The following is a 24,405-nucleotide window of genomic DNA, read 5'->3' as shown; positions in this document are numbered from 1 at the left end:
GACTGGGGGCTGTGCTCACGTCCCTGCCTAACATCATGGGAGAGTATCATCCTTCACAACACTAGGAAAAGATGAACACTCAAAATTTGAAGTATGGTTTCTACCGAATGCCTACTGCTTTTGCGTTATCCTGAAGTAGAAAGATTATGGGTCAAAACATCATAAATTGGGGAATATCTTTATAATGTCAGATTGTAAAATTATGTGCAGAAAAGACAAGGAGGTGACATTTGAGCAGACACCTGAATGAGGTACGGGTGGGAGTCCCGGTGATATCTGAAAGAAGATATCGTAGGCATAGGGAGCAGCATGTGCAAAGACAGAGGCTTGGGGCCGCCAGCGCTGTGGCATAGCAGCTAAAGCTGCTGCCTGCAGTGCCAGCATCCCATATGGGCGCCGGTTCGAGTCCCAGCTACTCCATTTCCGATTCAGCTCTCTGCTATGGCCTGGGAAAGCAGTGAAGATGGCCCAAATGCTTGGGACCCTGCACCCGTGGGGGACCTGGAGGAATCTCCTGGCTCCTGGCTTTGGATTGGCGCAGCTTCGACCATTGCAGCCATTTGGAGAGTGAACCAGCGGATGGAAGACACCTCTCTCTCTCTCTCTCTCTCTCTCTCTCTCTTTCTCTCTCTCTCCTTCTGCCTCTCTGTAACTCTGCCTTTCAAATAAATAAATAAATCTTAAAAAAAAGACAGAGGCTTTGTTCCAGGAACAATAAGGGAGATGCTGTGACTGGAGAGGAGAACACGGGGGAAAGAAGTGGTAGAAGAAAGGTATCTGAGGTAACATGAAGTAACGTTCCAATGGGAAATGCTAGAAGACTCTAGAGGCAAAGCATTTGGCACAATGGTTAAATTGCTGCTTGGGCTGTCTGAATCCCATATTGAAGTGCCTGGTTTGAGTCCTGGCTACTTGGCTTCTCATCCAGCTCCCTGCTAATGAACATCCTGAAAGACAGAAGATGATAGTTCAGGTACTTGGGTCCCTACCACACAAGTGGGAGACCCAGATAGAGTTCTGGGCTCCTGATTTAATATTAGTTCTGCCCCAACTGTTACAGGTATTTGGAAAATTATGCAGCAGATGGAAAATATCTTTCTGCTTCTCTGTGTGTCTCTCTGTATTTCACATAAAATTTAAAATTAAAAGAGTAAGACACTAGACACATACCTACAATTCTTTGAGGATAAAAGATTGCAACCTAATTCTTTTTTTCTCATGTGTGAAGACAACAGGTGTACAACTCCTACATTCAAAGGTTCAGGAAATGGGATGTTCATATATAAGTATTCTTTTGAAAATATTATGTGAAGACATACATCAGGACACTTGAAAAACCTGAAAGAACAATGCACATAGTTCATGGCAGTACATACAAGTTATAAAGCAAAGACAAAAAACTAAACAGAGGCTGTGTTTCATGGCAGTACTTTTAAGCTGTAACTCACACCATCCCTGTTCTCAATCAACAGGAAAGCAGGAGACAAGTATACAAACAATTATACAATGGCAGTACATCATAGCATTGGAGGCTATTTACAAATAATCTTACTCAACTTTCTATAATTCTGTGAAATAAGAAATCATTCTTGGGGCCAGCATTGTGGCTCAATGGATTAAGCCTTTGCCGCTGCTTGTGACACCCACATCCCATATCAGGGTGTGGGCTTGAGTTCTGACTGCTCAGCTTCTGATCTGGCTCCTTGCTAATGTGTCTGGGTAGGCAACAGAAAATGGCTCAAGTGTTTGGGCCCCTGCCACCCACATGAGAGACTCAGATGGAGTTCCAGCCTCCTGGCATCAGCCTGGCCCAGCCCTGGCCAATGCAGCTGTCTGGAGAGTGAACTACAGGATAGAAGATCTATCTCCCTACCTCCCCACCTCTCTCTGTCACTCTGCCTTTCATAAAAATGAGTAAGTCTTAAAAAGAATCACTCCCTGTCATTTTAGGTATTGGAAACTAAGACATAGAAGCAAGCACTTGCCCAAGATGTCATAGCTAATAGGTAGCAAAGTCAGGAGGCCAGGTTTCAGTGTGTAAGTTTAACCTCAAGCTGTTCTGTCTTTAGCATGACTATGGGCATAACTGCTGGAGGCCTGTTCTTAACTCTAGGTGTCCAAAAGAAGATGAATTTTGTTTAAAAAATATTTTCCTATTATCTAGGGCTATTGGGCTTTCAAGAAGTTGCACAGAAATAGTCAATTCTAGAAGGGTCCTCAAGATGGATTGTTCCATGTGTTATTTTTGCAGGTTGATTTATTTTATATATACACATGCATAATATACAGTATCATATACTATATATAAATGTGTGTGTAATGTGTAGATATAAATCAAATGGAACATAATTCCAAACCACATACTTGTTTAAATCATTGAATTACTTGGACTTAGCTCCTGTTTCTCACTTTATTTCCTTCTGAAAATATTACTCAGATAGCTTTCTTCATCCATTTTGTTGAGCTAAAGTTGTTTTGTTATTGTTTACCAAAGATCAACTGAAAAATTATAAATATGTATACAAATGAAGAAGGACTGCCTGAGATATGAGGGGACCTCAAGAAGTTCATGGAAAATGGAATTAAAAGATAAGTGTATTTTGATGTGGAAGAATTTTGAAATCCATGCAGAGTTTTTTCCACAATACCCATTTTCTGTGAACGTTTTGAAGATCTCTGTAGACTTATGGCTGAGCATACTTAACTGGGGAGGGGGATATTTCAGGATAACCTTGAGTCATATTACCTTATGAGTGTGACACAGGTGTTCTTAGTAATGTTTCCAGGCAAGCCACTTAAAATGGATCTTGAGTGCTGATACTGGAAATGATCTAGTCTCCTGAATTCTTTCAGGAATAGTCACTTTCCTGTCCATATTTGTGTCCACCTTTATCAAGTATTTATGTTCAGACTGTACAGAATACAGCATTGTAATTAAGAGGACAAGCTCCGAAATCAGACTTCAATTAAAACCTTAATCTCCACCATCTCCTTGGGCAAGTGACTTAATCACCTTGCTAAAGCAGATTCCTCATTTGAAAGATGAAGATAGTTCACTTGTCAAGGGTAACAAGAATTACACTAATTAATATAAGAGGTGCCAAGATGTAGGTGTCACATCCTAAGGCTCATTCATAGTAGATATTGTGAATATTACAGCAACTATCATTCTGCAACACCATAGGGGATTAGACATGTTTGTTGAATGAAAACGCAGGCAACCGAAAGTTTAGACATCTTGCTAATCCCTGCCCGTCTAAGGGCTGTCTCAGTACATTGCATATCGTCCTCCCTGTCACCTATTAACCTGTCAAGTAAAGGAACCTAAAAACTCCAGGTGCATCTCCCTGTGAGGTCTGGGCAGTTTAACTGGAAAGCTAAAAGCGTTAACAATTGCCCTTCGACCCATTCGCCCGCTCATTTAAACTGTGCTTCTCCGCGTGTGCCGTCAAAGTTTGCGCTGAGCGCCGTGGGCCTGCTAGAGTCCACTGGAGGCTCCAGTTCTCACCTGCCCAGGTGTCCCTGGCTCCCCGGCAAGCAGAGCCACCCCAATCCCGTACCTGTTGAGCGCTCAGCGGCCGGTACCCGCCACTCCCCTCCGTCACCACCACCTTCGCGGGGGCCGCAACCGGCAGAGACGGACACCTGAAGACGCCTGTCATCTCCACTGGGCGCCACGCCCGCCGCGCCCGCCGCGCCCGGGAATAAGAAGTGCGCGCCAGGCGGCCAAGGCCGGACCGCCGGGCTGGGCTGCGCGCCGCGGGGCCGCGGGTTTGCGTGCGGGGCGCCGGCAAAGGCACTGCCATGGACGCGCCGAGGGACATTGGCACCTTCGTGGTGTGGGATTACCTGGTGTTCGCGGGCATGCTGCTTATCTCGGCCGCCATCGGCATCTACTACGCCTTCGCGGGGGGCGGCCAGCAGACCTCTAAGGACTTCCTGATGGGCGGCCGCAGCATGACCGCAGTGCCCGTGGCGTTGTCCCTCACCGCCAGCTTCATGTCGGCCGTCACCATCCTGGGATCTCCCTCCGAAGTCTACCGTTTTGGGGCTATGTACAGCATCTTTGCCATCACCTACTTCTTAGTGGTCGTCATCAGCGCGGAGATCTTCCTTCCCGTGTTCTACAAACTGGGAATCACCAGCACCTACGAGGTCCAGGGGAGCTGGGCTGGGAGGTGTGTGGGTGGGAGGGGGACTCTTCCGGCTTCGGGAGCAGTTTTCTCGGAGACAGACTCTCACACCCCACGAAACTCTCTCCCTGTCCACGTTCACCACCTTCTCTTTTTGGGGGGGAAGTCCTGGCTTTGCTCTCCTGAGCTCAGCGACAAAAGAGACTTCCAAAGTAAACGGAGTGAATTGCAATAGGGCTTTTTAAAGGTCCTGTCTTTAAAATCTTGGATTCTCACTCAAGGGGAAATATTTTTAAACTTTTTACTTTTTTTTTTTTTTCCCCGTGGGCTGAAACCTTCAGGTCTCAGCCCGTCTTCTTTGAGGTCCATCAGCCCCCAGTGCACTCTTTTCCAGGAGTGATGGTGAAAAATCTGCTTCCCCTTCTGAACACACCTAGAGACAGGCACCTAAATGATGTCTTTTGTCCCAGTACCTGCACTGGAAACCAGATGGTACCACATACCAGCCAGGTGACTGAGAGACTTACTTCACTCAACTGTTGTGCCTACTTCTTCAAATAAAGAACATAGTCACTTCATCCTGTTGTTGGAGGGTTAAATGAGACGATTCAAGGGGTACATGCTACAGAATAGTGCCTGGCACAGAAGAAGTATTGGATAAATGTTGGCCATGGTTCTTGGGGTGGTGGGAGTGGGAGTTGTTTGGGGACCACTAGCAAAATTCATGGGCAGGATTCTCACTCAGCTCTGGTATAGCTCTGCTGAGGCTTGCTCTGGGAAGATGATTAAGAAAACACCATTCTTCCAAGGCACAGTCCCCTTGGTTATAAGTTTTCTTGAGTTGTCTTGCAAGAAAGGGCTTTGCAAAGATGATAAATGTTTGGCTCAGTTTAAAGAATTGTTGAATGGCAGTGTGTGGAGAGAGTGGGGTGCGGGCTAAATCCCTAAGGAGTGGTAGGGCCCAGTTCAGTGCCCTAGAGGTCTCCTTTACCCTGGTACTGACCCATGAACCCCATGGACAAGGCCAAAGAAGTTTCCTTTCCAACAGGCCATTATCCAGAGGGCTCAGCGCCTCGTCTCAGCAGTCTCCCTTGTCCTCAGATTTACATGATGTTTTCTCCAATCCTTGGCTGCTTAAAGGTGGATTCCTAGTGAGGCTGGTTCAACTGGAGCTGAAGACAGGGCCCCATGGCACAACAAACACTGGTGACAGATTCTGCCTGGACCCTAGTGACATCATCCAGGGAGAAGCAGCCCTGGGGCAGCATTGCCTTCCACTCACTCTGATCACTGTGTTTGGGAGAGTTTGTCATCATCCCATAAGCGATGGATGGAATTTCTCTGTTTGGCTCAGAGGTAACCAACTGGCTGCCTCGGGCCAAATTCCGTCCTCAGTAGTTTTTTTTTTTTTTTTTTTTTTTAACCTTATAATGTTTTGAAAAAAAAAATTAGCATTTAATGATGAGGGAAAGTCAAATAAAACTCCAGGATCTGACTTCTTTTGGATGCTCAGAAGATTGTTGACTGGAGATAAATCCCCTGTGGCCGCAGGAACTCCAGATTGCAACCACTGCTCTCAGTCTCCATTAATTTCTACGTTGAGAGCTTATCATTGCATTTGCAGTTTGTAGAGAAGTCTGTATCTGAATTTATGTCTTTATCCAAAATAGAAAATGAAAAGGGTTGAAGGGAGTTCTTGTTTTGAGGGAGATGTGAGAAAACATATTTCTTAGTAGATATCAAGAATATTCCAGCACACTAATATATGAACAGCTAGCTGATGTCAGGCATATAAAAGGGTACTTCAAAATGTTCATGGATAAAGCAAAAAAAAGTTCATGGGCAATTGGGATTAAAAGATAAGTTTACCATAGCACTAATTTTTTTTGAAATTCATACATACACAAAGTCTTCACAAAGCTCATGGGAAATGTGTATGATATAAAAACTGTGAATGGATTTCAAATTTTTGGCATCAAAATAAGCTTATCTTTTGATTATATTGTCCACATTTTTTTTTTTTGAAGCCCCCTCCTATGTTATCTGATGAGACCTTGAGGTATTCCAGTACGTGAGCTCTGATCTGTAGTTAACGAACTCGAAAACTTGGAAAGGGTTTGAAGAATCTGGCAAGAGGACTTCAGTCCCCACAGATGAACACTGCTCTCATAACCACTGACCCGACCTTCTTCGGGGCTACAACATTAACTCAAGCAGAAACAGATTTCTCACAAGTTTCCAGTGATTAGCTAGAGGCTGTTAGCAGGCATTCCAGATGGTAAATGCAAAAAGCTAATGTTTGTGGAATGCTTTATAGATACCTGGCACTGGGCTGCCTGTTTTACATACGTTCTCTGACCCAACAGTCAAAACAATCCTTAAGAGGGGGTACTGTCAGAGTCCCTTTTTGCAAAGAGAGTACGTTAAGCTGTTAAGAGATTATGAAGCAATGTAGACACAGGCCTAGCAGCATACTTCGTGCCTCTCAAAGCTCTGGTGAATCTATCAAAACCCTGATCTTATACCAGTGCAGAGAGAAGAAGGAACCGATGCAGAACACATAAAGCTGTGGGCACATTGTGGGTGGCCACAAGTTGGGGTACCAGGCAGTTGGGGCATCATACCATGCCGCTATCAACCGACCGTGGCAAAGACTTTCTTGTGGAATATTTTCTTTCATGTTTTACACTGAGAGGTGGAGCTGCCATGTAGAATAAGCAGTTCAGCATTGAGCGATGGGTACCTTGGCATTCTTGCTCACAGATTTACATTTCTTTGACTAATATTGCTAAAATTGGCTGTTCACGAGCATCTTATTTCTATTTATCACTGATTTTGAAATATAGGCCAGATAGGTATTTAGCAATTTCCAGACCCACAGACTAACAAGAAGGATTATTCTTTTTTTTTTTTTAATAGGCAGAGTGGACAGTGAGAGAGAGAGAGAGAGAGAGAGAGAGAAAAGGTCTTCCTTTGCCGTTGGTTCACCCTCCAATGGCCGCCGCGGCCAGCACACTGCACTGATCTGAAGCCAGGAGCCAAGTGCTTCTCCTGATCTCCCATGTAGGTGCAGGGCCCAAGGACTTGGGCCATCCTCCACTGCACTCCCGGGTCCACTGCACTCCAGCAGAAAGCTGGCCTGGAAGAGGGGGGGCAACCGGAACAGAATCTGGTGCCCCAACCGGGACTAGAACCCGGTGTGCTGGCGCCGCAGGCGGAGGATTAGCCTAGTGAGCCGCGGCGCCGGCTAGGATTATTCTGTGTCCAGCTAAATCTGTGTGTTTGTACTGAGTTACTCAGACCTTACATTTTATGCAGGCATTTATTTAAATCCATACAGGTCTTAGTGCCCCTAAACTATTCAAAGTGCTGAGGGTTATAGGAGAGCTTGGTTGACTATAGGCACCTATTTTTATTCTGCAGTTTTGTCTGCAAATCCTAGTTTAGTTTTAGTTCTAAGCCTACTATATAGTTACTTGGGCTTCTGGTTAGGCCTCAAAGTTATTCAACAGCCTTATAACTGCTGATGCGTGAGACAATGATAGATTTCTTCACTTGGTCTTGAATTATCTTAAGCTCCTAGGTTTTTTCTAGATCAGCTGATCATGGGGGGAAATTACATATATATAAAGGGGAGTCAAGAAATTCATGGAAAAATTAAATTGAAGGATAGTTTGAATTTTCTATGAACTTTTTAGAGTTCACTCATGTATGTGTGTGTGTGTTTGTGTGTACACACTATTGGTCTAACTGACTACATTCTTACCTTGGTCACATTTTTCTTTTAAGAGTTCTTTAGCCTCTAGTGATTTGGGTATGTGTACCTAGAAAAGGCAGACTGTGTCTACTCATGGGCATTCATGTGTAATAGAGATTTACTAAAAGAATTCTAAAGAAATAACACTTTTCTGCTTCCAGGTTCTGACATTTCTCCAGTCTTCTAAAAAACCTTCCAAAATATCCTTGAATGATATTGACACATATCATTCACTGAGTTTCTCAAGGCCCATGGATTTAGATACCACTAATAACTTGCTTTCGACTCAAAAGTTTACAACATTTACCCATCTATTTATGTCATTGAATAGTCCCCAAAACCCTGGAATTAAGAGGGGGAAAATTATTACCATGGTCCTCATTTTCCAAGGAAAAAACCTTAGATTTGGAGAGTGATTGCCTCAAGCTCATGGAATCTGGAGTGGGGCTGGGTCAAGGACTGGAACTCTTCTCCCAGTGCTCTGCAATGCTCTGTGTTCTTGTCACTCATTAGTTTTTTTTTTGCAGGTCCAACTATGTGTCATTGCTACCTACTCACTTACTCAGTTTAAGCACATGGTTCAGATTGTTTACTCATTAATGTGGTTATGTGCACAGATTTTAGCATCAATGGCTTTACATTTGTGTTGTGACCCTGTTAGTACTTAGGTTGCAACCTGAAGGTCTTCTCTGAGTCTCTGTGTCCTCATCTCTAACATGGGCTTGAATATAGAGTTGTTGGGGTGACAATGAACACAGTAAATACTCCAAACACATTAGCTTTGACTGTGCAACAAAAATATCAGATGTCTTTCCCTCTATTACTTAATGCCAGTTTTTTCTTCTTCCTTCTTCTCTGCTGTATGAAAAGACTATTGTTAGCCTTAAACTATTCTCTACATGTGGTAAGTTAAAGGATGTCTTGGATTCCAGCTCTGAAATGCTAACTCTGAAATATATGATGATAAATAGAACATAAGCAGGTCATTATTTTAAGGTACAACAGATTTTCAGGACATTAGAAAGAATTGGCAGTGTTATTATCTATGAATAAACTGATTTGGGTGATTTTAATTAAAAAATATGTTGGAAGGATGTGAGGGTTGCTCATAGAATAGAGTGAAAAGCTGACTAAGCAGGCCTTGGAAAGGACAGATGTCTTCTGCTTCATCCCCATCAGATTCCATCTGCTGTGGTCATTTTCTGTCTTCATATCTTGCCTCTAAGTTCCAAATATCCATTGGCAGAAGCTGATTGGCTGACATATGGACATATGTCTTCCTTTCCTCCTGGGTTAGAAGTCAGGGCTCTGACAATTCCATCAAACTTGCCTACATCTTGAAAACGTTGATTCCCTAACTGAATCAAGAGGAATCAGGTGGTAACAACAGATTGCTCACTCTAAAAATGCAGAATATAATTCCATTTATGTGACAATCTGTAAAAGGCAAAGGTAGGAATAGGGAAAGAGCAGAGATTACTAATGTTTGGGGATGGAAGGAGGGCTTGACCGCCAAGGAGAAGCATGAGAGAGTTTTCTGAGGCACTTGCACTGTTTTGTGTCCTGATTGTCATGGGGGTTACACAAATTTATATGTGTGAACTGTACTCCAAAATGAGTCAATATTGCTGTATGCAAATAAAATAATAGTTAAATAAAAATACATAATACAAATCAGTTACAAAGCTGCTTTAAATCTCTAATACTTTACTTCTTAAGATGCTGGTTATAAAAAGTGTCCAGAGGATTCTCATAATAACTATTTTTACCCTTTTGGCAACAGTATTTAGAACTTCGATTCAACAAATGTGTTCGTCTCTGTGGAACAGTCCTCTTCATTGTTCAAACAGTAAGTAACTCACTATTAGTTTATCCTCTATTCGACAAAAAAATTTTTTTTGACAGGCAGAGTGGACAGTGAGAGAGAGAGAGAGAGAGAGAGAAAGGTCTTCCTTTGCCGTTGGTTCACCCTCCAATGGCCATTGCGGCTGGCACGCTGAGGCCGGCGCACCGTGCTGATCCGAAGGCAGGAGCCAGGTGCTTCTCCTGGTCTCCCATGTGGGTGCAGGGCCCAAGGACTGGGGCCATCCTCCGCTGCATTCCCAGGCCACAGCAGAGAGCTGGACTGGAAGAGGAGGAACCGGGACAGAATCTGGCGCCCCGACCAGGACTAGAACCCAGTGTGACGGTGCTGCAGGCAGAGGATTAGCCTATTGAGCTGCGGCACCGGCTATCTGAAATACTTCTAACCATGTCATCTGGGTTCTTCTTAATTGGGAAACACATGAGAGATAACAAAGAGATTGAAAATATGAGAAAGCAAAAAAGGAAATACACTTGTCACTAAATAGCATTAATGTTTAAGATAATTAAACAGTGTTTCAGCAATGCTTTGTTCCCTGGAAAAACGATTGAAGCAAGAACTAAATATTATATTGATCAAGCAACAGATATGTTGTGTTAAGAAAATATACCTTTTCCGGGGCCGGCGCTGTGGCGCAGTGGGTTAAAGCCCTGACCTGAAGCGCCAGCATCCCATATCGGTGCCGGCCTAGTCTTCCTGGCTGCTCCCCTTCCGATCCAGCTCTCTGCTATGGCCTGGGAAAGCAGTAGAAGATGGCCCAAGTCCTTGGGCCTCTGCACCCGCTTGGGGGACCCAGAGGAAACTCCTGGCTCCTGGCTTCTGATTGGCACAGCTCCGGCCATTGCCGCCAACTGGGGAGTGAACCATCAGATGGAAGACCTCCTTCTCTGTCTCTACCTCTCTCTGTAACTTTTTCAAATAAATAAAATAAATCTTTAAAAAAAAAGGAAAATGGACTTTTCCCTTATACCATTTTCTCTGATCTTGACCAGGGTAGCAGACATTAAAGGTATTTCAAGGAGACAATAATTGTGGGGACTTTGGTAGCTGATAATAGGAATTCTTACAAAAAAGAAAACAAGTTGAATACTTCACAGTATTTTTGAAACATGTTGAATTACAAGTCTGAAAATCTAATGAGGAGTTAGGAGGATGACCTGTGGTCATGTTTTGAAAGCTTCAACTCAGACAGAATAATGATCGAAAAATGACTGTATACTAATGACAAAATAATGACTGAAAAGGTAGCTTGATTTTGCAGGAAGGGAAATTTAGCACTTTCCATTTGAAGTATTTATGGTGCGTCCATAGATCTAAACATGTAATATAATCACACATGCAAATAGTACACGATGTAGTTTTTGCACAATATGTTTTTACAGAGAAATCATAGAATTAGTTAGTTCCTATGTGATATATTTGAATGATAAAGTTTAATGGAAATGATATTTCGAGAAAAAGACTGCACTTATCTTACTGTTATACTTCAGATCAACAAGTGTTTATCAGATGTCTAGATGAAAAATAAGTGAAAAAAATGGTGGAATATAATTTTTTTGGATTTTAGGTTTTTTTTTTTTTTTTTTGAAGCATGATCTCTAGTTCTTGTAACTGTGACCTTATTTGAGAACAGTGTCTTTTTTTAAATTTATTTGACAGGTAGAGTTATAGACAGTGAGAGAGAGAGATGGAGAGAAAAGTCTTCCTTCCATTGGTTCACTCCCCAAATGGCCACTGTGGCCAGCACTGCACCGATCCAAAGCAAGGAACCAGGTGCTTCCTCCTGGTCTCTCATGCGGGTGCAGGGGCCCAAGGATTTGGGCCATCCTCCACTGCCCTCCCGGGCCACAGCAGAGACCTGGACTGGAAGAGGAGCAATCGGGACTAGAACTGGCATCCATATGGGATGCTGGCGCCACAGGAGGAGGATTAACCAAGTGAGCCATGGTGCCGACCCCTGGATTTTAGGTTTCTAGTGCAAATTTATACGTTTGTTTAAATGATGGTCATGCAAACTTTTAAAAAAACACTTCAAAAAATTACGGTTTCTCAATTACACAGTGATTAGTTTGAAGATATGATTGAAGGGCAGTTCTATTTTAAATTTATATTCTTTTAAAATGTATTTATTTACTTGAAAAGCAAAGTGATGGTAGAGGGAGATACAGAGAAACAAAGAGAACTTGCATCTGTTGGGTCACTCCTCAAGTACCCATAGTTGTCAGAACTGGACCAGGATAAGGCTAAGATCCAGGAACTCCTTTTGGGTCTCCCATGTGGTGGCAGGGACTTGGGCTATCATCATCCAGGATGCTGGAGGAGGCAGGGCTCAAAAGAGGCGCTCACGTATGGGATGTGTATATCCCAAACTGCGGCTCAACTTGCTGAGCCACACTGCCTGCCCCTCTTTCTTTTTTTTTCTGATTGTTTTAGATTAGGAAAATTGATTTCAAGCTTGACTTGGTGAATCAGTGACCATTTACACGAAGTACCACATGAAAAGTCTGTATCTTTATACAAAATTGATCATGGGAGATTTTTGTAGCCTATGACCAAACCACAAGCAGACCAGAGTCAACGTTATTATATAACATTTTCAAGTTACAAAAAAACAAAATTTAAATGTATTAAAACCGTAGCTTTAATTCATAATTGAATTTATAGAAAAAAATCAATATTTTATAATTCAAATACGTAGTTCATATAATTCATCTGACTTTCTTTTCCCCTCTAGATTCTGTATACTGGAATTGTGATTTATGCCCCTGCCCTGGCTTTAAATCAAGGTACATTTTAGAGTTGCTAATTATCTAACTTACATTTGGGGGATGATTTTCAGTTAGTTTTATTCTGTCCTTGGGAGGTGGGAAAAATGCTTCCAGTAACTACATCAGCTTTACAAGGAGGGCAGAGGGGGTTCAGTGGCTACACCCGCTTCTTCGAGTTTCTGGATGGACAGCTCCAAAACATCTGTAGATTAGTAGAAGGCATGACCTCAATAGGTAGTGTCCAACAGCCACTCTCCAGGCCTTCAGAATAATGCCCCCTGTCATCTAAATCATGAATGACTACACTCTGTCCTATACAATTCTGATCAGATCTATTGTAAAATCTAAAATGGAAGGGAAAAAGGGCCGTGCGATTTGATATATCAGACTGCTCCTCGTGACACAAGGACAGATGACTGTGATGTCCTTAGAAATATATTTATGAAGATTATGCTTTTTTAATTTTAATTTTTAAGCAACTTATTAATATATTATATTCTCAGGGTCACAGCAAATGCATGATAATTACTACAACAAAATTCTTTTCAATTCTCATGATAGTGTGTTAATACAAAGAGAACAGAGTCCATGTAATTCACAGGTACAATTCAAGAATATAATGATACTTCTCTTGCTCCCTCCTCCTTCCTTCCATCCCTCCTTTCTTTCTCTCTCTTGCTCTTTCTTACAAAGATTATGTTGATCAATAAATCACCTATACTCTTCAGATTTGGGCATTTAAGAGCAGTGTAACAGGGATACTTTATTGAGGCAAAGGTTTGTGTTAGTAATATCTTCAAATGGCTTTGGGGAAGTCCTAACTCCTTTGAAGTCTTATCAGTTGGAAGTGAGTTTATCTCTACAACTTCCTTGTAGACTGGACAAGTGGACTCTGTGATGGAAAGAATGTGGTACAGTTCCTGGAGTTAACATAAGATAGAGAAAACCCGCTAATTCTATACTCTGATTTCTTGATTTTATGATAGATATGATGGTAATTAACACTCAAGAATACAAACTATAACAGTATTATTACAAAGAAGAGCTCCATTGTATAATGTGCTCTTGAACTCTCAATTCAAGACATGTTTCATTGTCAATGTTACAAACATCAGGAATGAGTCATTTCATTTCTCAAGAACTGAGCTATAAACTTCATAAGTTACCTATTGGGTTTAAGTGTAATTAAAGATGTTAGAGTTTTAAAGTACAATTCTGGGAGTAATCAAAACACTGGCTTCAATCTGTGAAGAAATCAAGCATTCTGTTCTTTTTTTCTTATTTTTTTAAGATTTATTTTATTTATTTGAAAGGCATAGTTACAGAAAAAGAGGGAGAGAAAGAAATCTTTCATCCTCTGGTTCACTCCCCAAATGGCTACAATGGCCATGGCTGGGACAGACTGAAGCCAGGAGCCAGGAGCTTCTTCTGGGTCTCCCATATGGGTGCAGGGACCCAACCACTTGGGCCATCCTCTGCTGCTTTCCCAGGCTCATCAACAGGGAGCTGAACTGTACGTGGAGCAGTGGGGCACAAACCAATTCCCACTTGGGGTGCTGGCGTTGCAGGCAGCAGCTTTACCTGATACACACTATGCCAGTTCTGTGCTTCTTTCTAATAAACTCCCCTATTATCTCTAGCAACCACTTTCTTTCTGATTTTTGTCAGCAGAAATAAGTTTTCCAGGTTCTTTGGTTTTATATGAATAGAATCATATAGAGCTGTTTGGTATCTAATTTTACTTGGTCAATAACATGTTTTTTTGAGTCATTCAGGTAGAAACCACAATCATGTCCATGTAACTTATCAAATACAGTTTTAAACTCCACTTAAGCTCTAATTTTAGATAGGTGAGTATAGATAGAGGTGGGTGCCCAATAAATGATAGACATTTACCCCTCACTAATTTTTGAGACATATTTTCATTATGCATTTTCCTTCTACAGTTACGGGATTTGATCTGTGGGGTGCAGTTGTGGCAACAGGGATAGTCTGCACATTCTACTGCACTCTGGTATGTCAAGTTCATTATTTCCCCTTTTACTCCCTCAATTGCTTTGCAAGGTTGCAGCTCTCATTAGTTATGTGCTACAGACTTTTTCTTCATAGCTACTCTCCTACTCCTGACCTGCCACAATATTAGCTTTTTGGACAAAATATTTGGTCTAAGGTAGATTCTTATCTTTTGTAGAATATGGATAAAAACTGATTTTTTTTTCTTTGTAGTGGTCCTTAGTCCTGTATCCTGACTCACCCCACCGCGATTTTTTTTTTTTAAGTATTTTATTTACTTGAGAGGTAGAGTTACAGACAGAGGGAGTGACAGAGAGATAGGTCTTCCATTCCCCAAAGCTGAGCCAATCCAAAGTCAGGGGCCAGAAGCTTCTCCCAAGTCTCTCACATGGGTGCAGGAACCCAAGCACTGGGGCCATCTTCTGCTGCTTTTCCAGGCTATAGCAGAGAGCTGGATCAGAAGAGGGGCAGCTGGGACCGGAACTGGTGCCCGTATGGGATGGCAGCACCACTGATGGAAGCTTAGCCTATTAAGCCACAGCACTGGCCCCCCAATTCACCCTTACTGTTGATAGGTTATTACACCTGCATTCATATTAGTCTCAGCTTAGAAGCATGTGATAGCTTTCCACTGCTTAAAGGCAGAGGTGACAAAACATATAGCAACCAGTAGGACACAGAGCTGATATTTTCATGGATGCTGGTCCTTGGTAGTGGTGCAAATCTTATTGAATCCCTAATATTTTGGATCTCAACCCTTTAGTTATTGGATCTTGTAGAAGATGGGGTCCTCAGGCAGGGGCTGTTTCAGTCCAGAGAGGTCACAGGAGCCAGAGCGGGAATACTTGGGATGTTTGTGGCAGTGTCTAGTACAAAAAACGTTTAGTATATTAACAATCAATGTTACCTTCTAGGTGCTTACTGATTAAATACCAGCTTTGCTGATAGAATAAAATCATGATATTGACTTTTGGGATGTGACTATGAATTTTCATCCCCCAAATATCCACATACTACTCCACCTCATGCAAACATGTCTGATCATATTTAATATTCCATGTTCTTGGGCTTCTTTATGCTTTTGCCCAAGTTGTTTTATCTACTAGAAAAGTTTTCCATCTTGGCTTAATTAAAAAAATTCTTTATTTTATTTTATTTTTTTTTTATTTTTTTTTGACAGGCAGAGTGGTCTTCTTTATTTGAAAGTTAGAGTTAGTGAGAGAGAGGGAGAGCGCGCGCGTGCGAGAGAGAACTCTTCCATCTGCTGGTTCACTTCCCAAATGACTGAAACAGCCAAACCTAGGCCAGATTCAAGCCAGGAGCCAGGAGCTTCATCCAAGTCTCTTTAATGAGCATTTGGGCCATCATCCACTGCTTTCTTGGTGCATTAGCAGGGAGCTGGATTTGAAGTGAGGCAGCCAGGAATTGAATGGGCACTCATAGGGGATGCCAGCATCATGGGTGGTGGCTTAACATGCTGCACCACTACTCTTTCCCCCTTTACTTATGTATGGAAGCTTCACTTGAATGACTTTTCTATGATGGTTCTGCCAACCTGACAATCTCCTTTGAGTGCACTTCTTGGACAACATATATATTTTCTTCACTGTTGTTTAGTGATAGTATATAAGCATGTAGATACTTACTAATGTACAAGCAGTGATCTTAATGAACTTTCTCCTTAAAGGGTGGTCTTAAAGCAGTTATCTGGACAGATGTTTTTCAAGCTGGGATCATGGTGGCTGGATTTGCATCTGTGATTATACAGGCTGCAGTGATTCAGGGTGGATTCAGCACTATTTTGAAGGATGCTTATGATGGCAGAAGATTAAACTTCTGGAAGTAAGTTATTTATCTCTTGTTAATAGAACACATATTTTGTTTCTTCTGTAAAAATGATCTCTTTATTGAAACAGTAGGTTTACATTAGTCAACAAATCAACAAAACACTAAGGATGTGGTACTGCAAATTGAAGCTGTTATGTGAATGTGTAGGAGGTTTCCACTACTTGGGTAAGGGGTTAATCCAGTCAGATGGTACTTACCATCTGAGAAGGAGTATTTTCTTGCAGGTATTACAGTCTGGGATAGGTTAAAGGTGGAGTGAAGAGAGAAGTGAAGATATGGTGGAAGGATAATAAAAGAAAGCTTCTTAAGAGTCCAGTGCTAGAAGACAGTATTCTGTTTGACAATTCCATTTCAAGCAGTCTTGAGAATTTCTCTTCAGTTATTACCCTGGCTGTGTTATATAATTAATATATGAGTATTTTAAAAAGTTTGAAGAATGTAGAATCAAAAGATAAGTTTATTTTGGTACAAAAATTAGAAATTCATGCAGATTTCAGTGAATCAACTTCAATTGTTTTCAGTATTTTTTCTCTTTTTAACCCAAGATTCGGTTTCTATGGAAGAGAGTCCCCCCAGTTGGCTTATCTTGAGCCATTGTTACATCCCTGGCTAGGGAAGAGCAAGGCAGAGCAAGATATTTAGATTGATAGCCATTTATACTATTTAATCAAGAAATGCTAGTTACCAAAAGAGGGGAATGATACCAAGAATTAGAAACAACCAGTAACTGTTTTTGATTTCTCCCAGCTCTCTTCTTGGTAGGGAAAGCTGAGAAGAGAGGGCATGGAATCAATCATTTTTCTGCAAAATTGCTTAACCTTGTGTAGAGATTATATAAAGGGCACAGAAACTTCGCCACTGAAGTGACAGCTTATATATCAATGAAAGATTCTAAAAAATAAAAGGTTAGACATTTTTATGACCTTAGTTTTGAAGGTATTTAATGATTTAGTAATAATAATGTTTCAGACTTTTAAAGAGTATCCCTGTTGTTCTGAAATGGTTTGAGAATGAAGGGCAAATAACTAATCTGTTTCAGATAAATGTAAAGAAGGGGGATTTTTGAGTTGGTATTTTTCTGTATAGCCTATTGTTGGCCTATGCAATGTGTATGGCCTAAAATCATGAAATTAAATGTTTAAAATCTTGTTTTATTTCATTCAGAATGTTCCAGACTCCTTTTGGCTCTTGATTTCCATTAGCCAATACAGTGGCTAATATTTCTATAACAGAAAAGGTCACTTACTCTTGAAACTCTTAGACTTTGATATTAAATGTTAGGCAATATAATAGAGGCTCTCACATTTCCACAGGAATGTCAGGTTGGATGTGAAATCAGAATATCTTTCTCAACTGATCTCCAATGTAAGATATTTAAATGGGTTTGCAAAATTTTGTAGTTTTCAAAAAACAGAAGCTTGTTTTTCAGAAAGTGTACAAGCTCATGTCGTATGCCAGATATCAATAGATCCATTACTTCTAAAATGACACATTAAAAAACAGTTACAAAGTATTTCAAACATGGAAGTTGCGCCTTCTTTGTCACAATATTTTGGACTTATGTACATGTCATAAAGTGGTTTTGAACTATTAGTGTTTAGTTTGTGCATACAGCATTCTCAGAAAGCATGACTGTAACATGGTCATCACTATGAAAGAACGTGAAGGCAGGAAATCGCCTGATAAAAAGTACAAAGGAAATCCAAAGTAAACAATATATAAAAAAATGGCAGGGCCAAGTCATTACTTATCAATAGTTACCTTGAACATAAATGGCTTCAATTCTCCAGTTAAAAGAAACAGAATGGGTGAATGGATTAAAAAACAAAACCCATCTATTAGCAGCCTACAATAAACACATCTCACCAACATAGATACAAGCAGACTGAAAATGAAGGGATAGAATAAGATATTCCATGCTAATGAAACAAAAAAGTGCCTGTGTAGTCATAATAATATCAGAAAAAATAGACTTTAATACAAAAACTGTTAAAAGAGACAAAAAAGGGTACTGTGTGATGACTAAAGGATCAATCCAACAGGAAGATGTGACTTTAATAAACATATATGCACCCAATCACAGGGCACCTGGCTATTTAAAAGAAATGTTAATGGATCTAAAGGGAGACACTGACTGAATGAAGCACAATAGTAATGGGGGAATTCAATACCTCATTTTCAGCAACGGACTTATCAACCAGACAGAAAATCAGCAAGGAAACAACAGAATTCAATACTATAGACCAAATGGTCTATAGTGATATCTACAGAACTTTTCATCCTACAGTTGCAGAATACACATTCTTCTCACCAGTGTATGGAACTTTCTCTAGGAGAGATCACATGCTAGGACATAAAGCAAGTTTCAGCAAATTCAAAAAAATCGAAATCATACCATGCATCTTCTTTGACCACAATGGAATGTATATGGAAATCAACAACTCAAGAATATCTAGAACATATGCACACCCATGGAGATTGAACAACATCCTCCTGAATAAACAGTGAGTCATTGAAGAAATCAAAAAAGAAATAAAAAAATTTATGGAAACAAATGAAGACAACAACAATAACCAAGATGGAAATGGATCAGTAATAAAGACCCTCCCAACAAAGAAAAGCTGAGGATCAGATGGCTTCACTGCTGAATTCTACCGGACATTTAAGAACTAACTCCAATTCTTCTCAAGCTATTCAAAATAATTGAAAGGGAGGGATACCTCCCAAACTCCTTCTATGAAGCCTGCATTACCTTAATTCCTAAACTAGTAAAAGATACAACAGAAAAAGAGAACTACAGACCAATTTCCCTGATGAACATATATACAAAGATCCTCAACAAAATACTAGCCAATAAAATCTAACAATGCATCAGAAAGATCATTCACCTAGACCAAGTGGGATGTATCCCTGGTATGCAGGGGTTCAACATTCACAAATCAATAAAGGTAGTACATCACATTAACAAACCAAAGAACAAAAATCATATTATTATCTCAATAGATGCACAGAAAGCATTTGATAAAATCCAATACCCTTTCATGATGAAAACCTTAAGCAAATTGGGTATAGAAGGGACATTCCTCAATACATAAAGGCAATTTATGACAAACCCATGACCAGTATCCTATTGAATAGGGAAAAGTTGGAAGTACTCCCACTAAGATTCGGAATCAAACAAGGATGCCCAATGTCACCATTGTTATTCAATATAGTCCTGGAAATTTAGCCAGAGCCATTGAGAAGAAAGAGAAATCAAAGTAATACAAATTGGAAAGGAGGAAGTAAAAATATCCTTATTTGCAGATGACATGATTCTGTATATAGGGGATTCAAAAGATTCTACTAAGAGACTATTGGAATTCATAAAAGAGTTTGGTAAAGTGCCAGGATATAAAATTACACAAAAATCAATAGACTTTCTATTTATTTATTTATTTATTTTTGGATAGGCAGAGTGGACAATGAGAGAGAGAGACAGAGAGAAAAGTCTTCCTTTTTTTCCATTGGTTCACCCTCCAATGGCCACTGTGGCTGGCGCGCTGTGGCCGGCGCACTGCGCTGATCCAAAGCCAGGAGCCAGATGCTTCTCCTGGTCTCCCATGCGGGTGCAGGGCCAAAGGACTTGGGCCATCCTCCACTGCCTTCCCAGGCCACAGCAGAGAACTGGACTGGAAGAGGAGGAACCGGGACAGAATCCGGCGCCCTGACTGGGACTAGAACCTGGGGTGCCAGCGCCACAGGCGGAGGATTAGCCTATTGAGCCACAGCGCTGGCCACAAAAATCAATAGACTTTCTATACACAGACAATGCCATGGTTAAGAAAGAACTTCTAAGATCAATGCCATTCACAATAGCTATAAAAATTAAATATCTTGAAATAAATTTAACCAAGGATGTCAAGACCTCTATGATGAAAATTATAAAATATTAAAGAAAGCAATAGAAGAAGAAACAGTAAATGGAAAAATCTTCCATATTCATAGATTGGAAGAATCAATATCATCAAAATATCCATAGTACTAAGAGCAATTTACAGATTCAATGCAATAACAATCAAAATACCATTCTTCTCAGATCCAGATCTTAGATCTAGAAAAAATGATGCTGAAATTCATTGGGAACAGTGGAGACCCCAAATAGCTAAAGCAATCTTATACAACAAAAACAAAGTCAGATGCATCACAATAGCAGACTTCAAGATATACTACAGGGCAGTTATAATCCAAACAGCCTGGAACTGGCAAAAAGTATATGGATAGGCCAGTGGAGCAGAATATAAATGCCAGAAATCAACCCATGCAGCTACAACCAACTTACCTTTGACAAAGGAGCTAAAATCAATCCCTAGAGTAAGGACAGTTTCTTCAACAAATGGTGTAGAGAAAACTGGATCTCTGCATGCAGAAGTATGAAGCAAGAAATCTATGACCTGATATCATCAAATTATTAAAGAACATTGGGGAAACCCCGCAAGACATGGGCATAGGCAGAAACTTCTTGGAAAAGACCCCAGAGGCACAAACAAGCAAAGCCAAAATTCACAAATGGGGTTACATTAAATTGAGAAGGTTCTGCACTGCAAAAGAAACACTCAGCAAATTGAAGAGGCAACTGACAAAATGGGAAAAATTATCTTCAAACTATGCAACTGATAAAGGATTAATAACCAGAATATATAAAGAGATCAAGGAACTCCACAACAACAAAGCAAACAACCCAGTCAAGTAATAGGCAAAAGACTTAAACAGACATTTTTCAAAAGAGGAAATCCAAATGGCCAACAGACACATGAAAAAATATTCAAGATCACTAGCTGTCAGGAAAATGCAAATCAGAACCACAATGAGGTTTCACCTCACTCCTGTTAGAATGGCTTGCATACAGAAACCAACAAGCAACATATACTGGTGAGATTTGTGGGAAAAGGTACCCAAATCCATTGTTGGTGGGAATATAAACTAGTTCAGCCACTGTGGAAGACAGTATGGAGATACCTCAGAAATCTAAGTATAGACCTATCATATGACCTAGTCATCCCATTCCTGGGAATTTACCCAAAGTAAATGAAATCAGCATATAAAAGAGTTATCTGTACCCTCATATATATTACAGCACAATTTACAATAGCTAAGATATGGAATCAACCCTGATGTCCATCAATGAAAGACTGGATAAAGAAATTATGGGATATGAAAACTATAGAATACTGCACAGTGGTAAAAAGGAAAAAAAGAAATCCTTCGGGCCAGCACCATGGCTCACTTGGTTAATCCTCCGCCTGCGGTGCCGGCATCCTATATGGGCGCCGGGTTCTAGTACCGGTTGCTCCTCTTTCAGTCCAGCTCTCTGCTGTGGCCCAGGAGGGCAGCGGAGGATGACCCGAGTGCTTGGGCCCCTGCACCTGCATGGGAGACTGGAAAGAAGCACCTGGCTCCTGGCCTCGGATCAGCACAGCGCTGGCCGTAGCGGCCATCTGGGGAGTGAACCAACGGAAGAAAGACCTTTCTCTCTGTCTCTCTCTCTCTCACTGTCTATAACTCTACCTGTCAAATAAATAAATAAAAAAAAGAAGTCCTGTCATTTGAAACAAAATGGATACAACTGTAAAACATTATACTTAGTGAAATAAGCTAGTCTCAGAAAAGCAAATGCCATATTCTCCTTCTTCTGTGATAACTTATAGAGTACTTAAGGGGTAATCAATAGAAGTGAAATAGACACTTTGAGCTGTGATGACTTGGAACAGCCCTTGTCTCAACTGTTGAGGAACAGATTTTTTTTTTTCATGATGAAATCTTTGCTTAGTGTAGGATTAATCTTATGCATATAAAATTAATTGAAAGTAGATCTTAATAAAAAATAAGAATGGGAATAGGAGAGGGAGAAAGAATAAGAGTGAAAATACTGGTGGGAGGGAGGGTGAGGCAGGAAGAATCAGTGTGTTCCTAAATTTGTATGTATGAAATGTATGAAATTTGTATACCTTAACTGTTTCTAGGTAAAAAAAAAAAAGAATAAAGCAGAAAATTGAAAGCATAATTGTAATGCTATATGGTAATTTTAGAAAATGAAGGCCTTTGAATTGCATTAATTGACTGCCTTCTTGATCTTGAATAGAAATTAGAACTATGGCTTTTGTGTGATAGGAGAGGAATAATATATAAACAAAATGTGTTAGTTCAAAATTTGGTCATTTCATTACCATATCTACCGCTGTGCATACCTACTGCACTTAGGGATCTCCCCCACACCATGTGTGTGTGTTGGGCTTTACTCTGATTACAGTGTAACAGATTTGTGTAAACAACAGTTTCCTAAGACTATGGGAAAATGATTTATAGAAGTGCTTGGAATGATTACCATATTCTTTTTCTTCCAGTACTTTCTAGAATTTCTGTATCTCTGAAAATAATGATTTTTATGTCATTGAACTTCAGTTACAAGTATTTCTATAATTTATGCTGCTTAGTACTATTGGACATATTTATGTGTGTATGCAAGTGTATGTAGGAGAATTTTCATTGTTCTTTTGTAAACAATTCAGTTATATTTTCTGTTTCTTTTCATTTAGTTTTGATCCTAACCCATTGCAAAGACACACATTCTGGACAATTATTATAGGAGGGACCTTCACGTGGACCAGCATCTATGGAATCAACCAATCTCAAGTACAGAGATATATTTCTTGTAAAAGCAGATTCCAAGCAAAAATGTAAGTTGAATCATGGTGGATGAATCATTAATAACCATGAGCTGTCTTTAAAAATGCTTCTCTAAGTCACATTTATCTCACATTTATTTCTTTTGTATCATGAAATTCTAAGGCATAAATGATATTCTTGGTTACAAAAGGATTAGCAGAAAAAAGTAGTTCTGTATGTTTGTATGTTTTAAATTAGATATTTTAAAATATTTTTAATTAAAATGTTTTTATTTAAAAGAATTTTTAATAGACATTGAAAAACTTTACATATTTAGGGGGTACTATGAGTTATTTCAACACATATGTACATTGTGTAACATCCAAAGTAAATGTATCTCCTCAAACTTTGAACTTTTCTTTATATTGAAAATTAAGTAAAAACAAATCTTATCAAAGAGGAACTTATTATGCATCTGTTTGTGTTAGGACCTGCGAGAGATAAAAAAAATTATATATCTTTTTTCATGAGACCACATCAAATTGGGAAAATATATGAAACATGTGAAATGTGAAATAATAGAAAGATGTAGCAGATCCATAAAATAATAGAAGAAATGTTCCTAAGTATGTACAGTACCTTGTATTTTATTTTCAGATGCAGTCATGGGTTTATAACCCTGTTTAATACTTGATGCTTAGATGATCCTAGGAAAATGATTAATTTCTCTGAACCAGTTTCTAAGACAATAAAATCAGCATGAGAAATACTATATATCTCATGGAGATTTTATCATATACTAGTTTTGGCACACAATGGTTAAGGGTTCAGAAATGTGAATTCCTTTTCCCACTTCAACTGCTGTAATTTGAAGGCAGAGGGTAGGTGAGCGATCTCTGTTGACTCAGCAGAACAAGCAGAATTGGGGCAGGTGGACAGAGTAGGAGGCTATTCCAGGTGGGTAGAATGATTTGGACAAAAGTAAAGATGAAGCAAGAATGGCGTGGTCAAGGACTCTGAAGCCCATCTTGAGTTAAGTACAGAGTGGTTGCTGGTTCTTCTTCTGGAAGCTCAGATCAGCTTGGTGAACTGAACTCTCCATGCTGATAAATAAGGCTGGCTCTGCCCACGTGTGTTAGGTACTTTAAACAGATTGAGTAAGCATACAGGGTTGTTGGAGTAGAAGAAAGAGTGGCAATATTATATGCTGAACATTGTTCAAGAATAAAAGTCTCCAGGAAATAAAGATTTATAGTTCATTCTTAATGCATGGTCTTATAAACCACATTTAAACTTGTTTGGTGAGTTGCTATGTAGATGGTAACAATGTTTAGCAGTTAATAGTTGGATGCATTTCTTTTTTAAAGGAAAATGAGT

General features: G+C 40.1%; 1 protein-coding gene across 1 annotated transcript in view; it reads left to right on the top strand.

Moving 5' to 3' along the window:
* Positions 1-3,437: 3,437 nt before the first annotated feature.
* Positions 3,438-24,405, top strand: part of SLC5A8 (solute carrier family 5 member 8) — a 54,241-nt gene continuing 33,273 nt past the window's right edge. Inside the window, exons 1-6 of the mRNA XM_008256962.4 lie at positions 3,438-4,155; positions 9,674-9,739; positions 12,489-12,540; positions 14,469-14,536; positions 16,223-16,377; positions 22,959-23,099. Coding sequence (XP_008255184.3) covers positions 3,805-4,155; positions 9,674-9,739; positions 12,489-12,540; positions 14,469-14,536; positions 16,223-16,377; positions 22,959-23,099 — 833 coding nt within the window. The 5' untranslated portion in view covers positions 3,438-3,804. The remainder of the gene's footprint in view (positions 4,156-9,673; positions 9,740-12,488; positions 12,541-14,468; positions 14,537-16,222; positions 16,378-22,958; positions 23,100-24,405) is intronic.

Source organism: Oryctolagus cuniculus, chromosome 11 (assembly GCF_964237555.1).
Source record: "Oryctolagus cuniculus chromosome 11, mOryCun1.1, whole genome shotgun sequence".
In the NCBI taxonomy this organism is placed as follows: Eukaryota; Metazoa; Chordata; class Mammalia; order Lagomorpha; family Leporidae; genus Oryctolagus; species Oryctolagus cuniculus.
This window is presented reverse-complemented; position numbering and strand designations above follow the sequence as displayed.